Source organism: Momordica charantia, assembly GCF_013281855.1.
Source record: "Momordica charantia cultivar OHB3-1 chromosome 6 unlocalized genomic scaffold, Mcharantia_2.0 BLBB01000006.1, whole genome shotgun sequence".
NCBI lineage: Eukaryota > Viridiplantae > Streptophyta > Magnoliopsida > Cucurbitales > Cucurbitaceae > Momordica > Momordica charantia.
The window spans coordinates 32,105,430-32,110,904 of record NW_028275164.1 but is presented as its reverse complement, the minus strand read 5'-3'; the positions used below and the strand labels follow the sequence as shown (position 1 = coordinate 32,110,904).

Below are 5,475 nucleotides of genomic sequence, written 5' to 3'. Positions count from 1 at the left end.
CAAAGATAAATTCAAATTGACAAATTACATAATCCTTAAAAAGTTACCGCCCAACTTTTCCCATAAGCTACCCTACACTGACTCAGGGTTAATTAGGGAATTTTTTATAATTATTTTTTTATGCCAATGTGGAGAGAAGCAATTTTCGGTTATTACATTTCTTTTTAGTATATAAGTTACAGATATACTCAATATGAAATATCAATATGATATACCTCGCTGATAAGATAAATAGTAGTGATGTCGAAATTGTCTAACATTTATGATATTAGTACATCCATCAACAAATAGCAGTGATAAACTACAATTTAAATAGTTGATATACCACCGCAAATGAAACAACCGATGTATCTTATATTTAGTATATATCATAAATTAGAGGTAGATTAATTGATATTAGTGGTATAATACGTATATCAAAGTTACATATCTGATGTCGTATGTCAGAGTTACATCAGAAATACATCAGATGTATATAAGAGGTATATAAGATGTTATAAGGGTAAAATTGGAATAATCAGAATTTTGAAAATAAAAATTCAAATATGTTTCCATATTTACAAAATACAAAAAGGTTGACATTTTTATAAATATAGGTAAAGATTTAGACATCTAATACAATATTTCCTAATATAAAATATAAGGATCTATTTCTTTTATTTCAAAAAAAAAAAAGAATCTATTTCTTTAAAAATATTAAATACATAATTTATAATTTTAACTACTATTTTCACTGGGAATTTGATCATTTTAGTTCATGTACTTTTAAAATGTCCATTTTAATCCGTACTTTCAACTTTTGTTTATTTATGTCCCTATACTTTCAAAACATCAATTTTGGTCTCTATAATTTAAAAATGACAATTTTAATACATTTATAAAAATTTTAACACAAATTCTATACATTATGATTTTCAGTACAAAGTTATAGCTACATTTCAAAAAATTTATTGAGAACGGTATCCTATTGAAATTATAACAAAAAAATAGCAATCAACGAATGTTGGGAACTTCATGGAACCTTGTGGTTGCCACCGGATCTTGTTTCTTAACCTTTGAGTGAGTTTAATGCTAAAAATCATTGATGTCTCTTCAACTCGAGTCTTGAGCGAGGTGCAAGTACCCTAATTGTATGGGTAAAAAATTAAATATCTATCCATTTCGAGTTAACAAAAATTAAAGAAAGTACCGAAACTAAAATATACTTGATAAAAATATCATTATCAAAAGGGACGCTGGCTGGCTATGGCGTAGAGGCCACGCCTGAAGTTGGAAAATTTCTTCAACTTTCAGTCTTCGATGATCCAAGACCAAGACTTAATCCAAGTCAGCCCAACAGCCAATAGTCGTCCAGTTTGAAGAGAAAAAAAACTTAGACATTAATTATATTTCGACTCTGCCAACGAACGTATTATTAATTCAACTAATATCTTTAAAAATGGATGTACTATAAGAGAAAACCCCATTTCATTATCAGCTCATCTGACTGCTTTGTTTTGTGTTTGCCCTTTCAAATGGGAGTCTCCTTCCTCCTACTCTCTCTGTTTCTTTTCTGCCAGTACGCCCATCAGGCATCTGCTTTTGAACTTGGGAATTTGTTGTACAAAACTTGTTCTTTTAATCACACCAATTCTTGGGCATTTGTTGTCAATCCGACCACCGGTAGATCGCGCATTTGGACTCCAACCGGTGACTGCGGTGGCCATCGACGCCTCCGACGTCGTCTTTGATGTGATTTTTGTTGTTACAACATTATTATTTATTGTTTTTTGAGATGGTAATAAGTGTTTTGTGTTTTGTTCAATGACAATGTAACTTCTTCCCTCAGAGAGAATCTCATCTTGAATTGTTATTTAGTATTTTCACAATAATCTTGTAAGTTAAGCTTTGAATTATGAATTATGTAAGTTAGGGAAGTTATGAGTAATAGCTTAATGTCACGTGGATGATAAATTTTAATATTTAGTGTGAAATTAATTAAAAACTTGATTTTCGTCAAAGTGAACATAACTCAGCTGTAATTATATTTGCATATATCTCTTATCAATAGTTTACGAGTTCAATCCCCCATTCCCATATTATACTTCAAAAAAAAAAAAAAATTAAAGACTCGATTTACCCATAAAATTAGAGGTTTTCAAGGGATGGGAGAGGGCCTTGCAGGAATTGAATTCTCCGTTGGACATAATTCTCAGCTTTTTATTATTATTTTGGTCAGAGATAGGTGTCTTAACCACTTGAGCTATGTTCGGTTTGAAGGTCTATGTGCAATTATGAAAGTTGAGAATGGAAAAGTAATTGCAACCATATGCATTTTAACGGTAAGTCTGTGTCCTTTTGTTAGTGAATTTTGAATGTTAGATTATAATAAAAAAATTATATTTAAAAAATAAAATATTTGACTCTTCCCCTTCCATTTTATCATTTAAATATTTGACAACTCATTATTTTTCTAAACAATATTTTATTTTTACATTCACTTTCTTAATTATCTGATATTTAATTGCAGTAAGCAATCAAGTTTTTTCCTTCAAAATATAATATAGTACATAAAAGGTGAATCTGAAATACTTTTAAAACAGGGGTGAAATTTATTCAACCCTATAAAACTGCTTTATATTTTGAATTTTATTGAATTATAACTTTCTTGGGCTAAAATATTTATTTTTTATTTTTTTAAACTCAGATCCCGGTAGCATTTTACTGTTTCTTACATACAAGTTTAGTTTTATCTCTACCGTAGGTCTTAGGTCTTAGAGATCCCACATTGAAAAGAGAATGAGACCTAACAATGATTTATAACAGGCACTATTCATCTCATTGTTAATTGATGGTATCAGAATAAAAAACGTTCAAATGAGGCACTATTCATCCAACTTATTTTTACAGTTTATTTATTTATTAACAAAGTCTTTTCTCTGTTAACTAAAAAAGAAAAGAAAAAGGTGTACTATCTATTCCGAGAGCAAAGTCTTTAAGCTTTTTGACGAGTGTTTCACAAATATCCACGAAAACAATCCAAAATTCCAAAACAACAAATTTTCTCTCACTGCAGCATCTCCGTAATTGACGTTTTCCTTTCCTTTGAACTTATGGCAAAAAAGAAAGTTCAAATCCCAACCCCAACGTATTAAAAAAGAAGAGTACTTCTATGAATTAATTTGAACAATATTTTTATCAAAATTTATATATTTATCCCGATTGTTTGTCATTTTCATATAGGTCAAGTATATTCTAATTAAATTTTCATTAATTTTCTTTTGGGAATAATTATAGTTTCATAACTCAAATAATGTCTATAAATTTTCAAATTTTCATCCACATTTTCAGCAATATCAATATTTAGCACTTGATATGAATAGATATTTTTCATTGCAGCGGCAACAAACTTGGTAAATGGCTATAGCCTATAGGCCCCACCTTTGCCACTCAAATTGCAACGACCAAGACTATTCCACGTCAAGTTAAGAAAAAAGTCACCTTACAATGTAATTTACGCACTCAAACATTTTTATTGTTGTGCCCTCCTGTGTATTAAGTGTGTTTGACATATTTTTTAAATTATTTAGTTATGAAAAATATTTTAAATATTTTTTCAAAACTACCGATATTTGGTTAAAATTTCAAAGATTGTTTTTAACCAAGTAAAATAACTTTTTTTTAAAGGTACTTCTAAAAATTCGTTTATAATTGAAAGTAATTTGTGAAGTTCTTCCAAAAAAAAAATAAAAAATAAAAAAATAAAAAATTTACAAAAGAGTGTTTCACTTAAAAAATATATATTTTTAGAGAATGAAATATTTATCCGGCGACATTAATCTTTTAATATCGTTACATCTTTTACAAGTAAAAAGAGGAAAATGCAGAATTTTCTTTTTCCATTTGTCAAAAGAATAATACATAAATGTTTATCTTCGAGTTAAAATTTGACAGTTTTTAGTTTTTTTTTAAATGTAAAAAAAAATATATATATTTTTCTTCATTTCTCCCCTCTACTCGTTAAAAATTGAATATTGGTGAGCAGAATATACGCAACCTAAATATTATTTTTTCAAGAATTTAAAAAACTATGAAATTTTTATAGAGTGACCCACCTAAATGTTTTTCTTTTCCCAAAGCAATCTCAAAAACACCCTTAATAGTTCATCTCCAAATACATGCTCATCCTTACATCCCTATATAAACCCATTGCATCTCTTCCCTAAAAACACACAACTCAAACACACACATGGCCATCTCCAATATTTTCTTTCTCTTCTTCCTTTCTTCTTTCTCTCTTTTTTCTTCCCACACCCATGCAGCTACTTTTGAAATTCGCAACAACTGTGGTTTCACTGTTTGGGCCGCTGCCGTACCCGGCGGCGGACGACAACTAAACAGGAACGACGTTTGGACACTAAATGTGAATCCCGGCACTGCTGGTGCTCGCATTTGGGCTCGAACCAACTGCAACTTCGACGCGTCTGGCCGTGGCCGATGCGAGACCGGCGACTGCGGCGGCCTCCTCGAGTGCCAAAACTACGGCCTCCCTCCCAACACTCTCGCCGAATTCGCCTTGAACCAATGGAACAACTTGGACTTCGTCGATATCTCCGTCATCGATGGCTTCAACGTTCCCATGGAGTTCAGCCCGATTTCTGGCAACGGGTGCGGTCGGCCTCAGGGCAGCAGATGCACTGCCGACATCAACGGGCAATGCCCGAGCCAGTTGAGGGCTCCAGGAGGCTGCAACAACCCATGCACCGTCTTCGGCGGCGACCAATACTGCTGCACCGCCCCGAACAGTGGCTGCGGGCCGACGGAGCTGTCTCAGTTCTTCAAGACCCGGTGCCCTGATGCGTATAGTTACCCTAAGGACGATCCAACGAGCCTAACCAGTTGCCCGGGAGGAACCAACTATAGAGTCATCTTTTGCCCTTAGAAAAACAAAACTTATTATATGATTATGAATAAGTAAAGAGCTCCCATGAGAGTTTTTTTAGTACAAATATGGCTGAGAGATGGAACTTACAACACAATTATCCTTTGATGCTCCCCTGAGTTTTTTACAGTTGTATGCAGCAAAGTTTTCATCTATATTAAACATAAGTTTGTTTGTGTATGGGCCTACACGTATTAATGATGTTCAAATGGCCAAAATTTTCTTCACGTTGTGGTGGCTTGTTGACTGTATCAAGTCAAACCAGATGATCATAAGTAGGCTACCAGAATTTCCAAGCAAATGTTAGTGGTAAAAAAGAAAATAATAATTCAATATTGTTTCTAAAATAATTACAACTTTGTTTAGATACTATAAAAATATTTATATATAATAGAAAAATAAATGAATGAGTTCCAATTTAAAAAATTAGATGGCTTGCTCGTTGTTCGTTCAACTTCGTTATCATACCTACCAAGCACCATCGACGGTGAGCTTGAAAATCGAAGGTCACGAGCTAAAGGACAACGAAAAAAAGTATGCCTCAGAGAAGAAAA

The 5,475-nt window shown here is 32.5% G+C and overlaps 1 protein-coding gene across 1 annotated transcript; it reads left to right on the top strand.

Annotated features, from left to right (window-relative positions):
- The first annotated feature begins 4,202 nt into the window (after positions 1-4,202).
- Positions 4,203-5,101, top strand: LOC111025921 (thaumatin-like protein 1). Its single transcript, XM_022303841.2, has one exon. It carries the CDS (start codon positions 4,229-4,231, stop codon positions 4,919-4,921), a length of 693 nt encoding a protein of 230 aa, XP_022159533.1. The 5' UTR covers positions 4,203-4,228; the 3' UTR covers positions 4,922-5,101.
- Positions 5,102-5,475: the final 374 nt, after the last annotated feature.

Excerpts from the sequence above, each read along its gene's own strand:
- LOC111025921 (XM_022303841.2), top strand. The coding sequence starts at position 4,229 with ATGGCCATCTCCAATATTTTCTTTCTCTTCTTCCTTTCTTCTTTCTCT.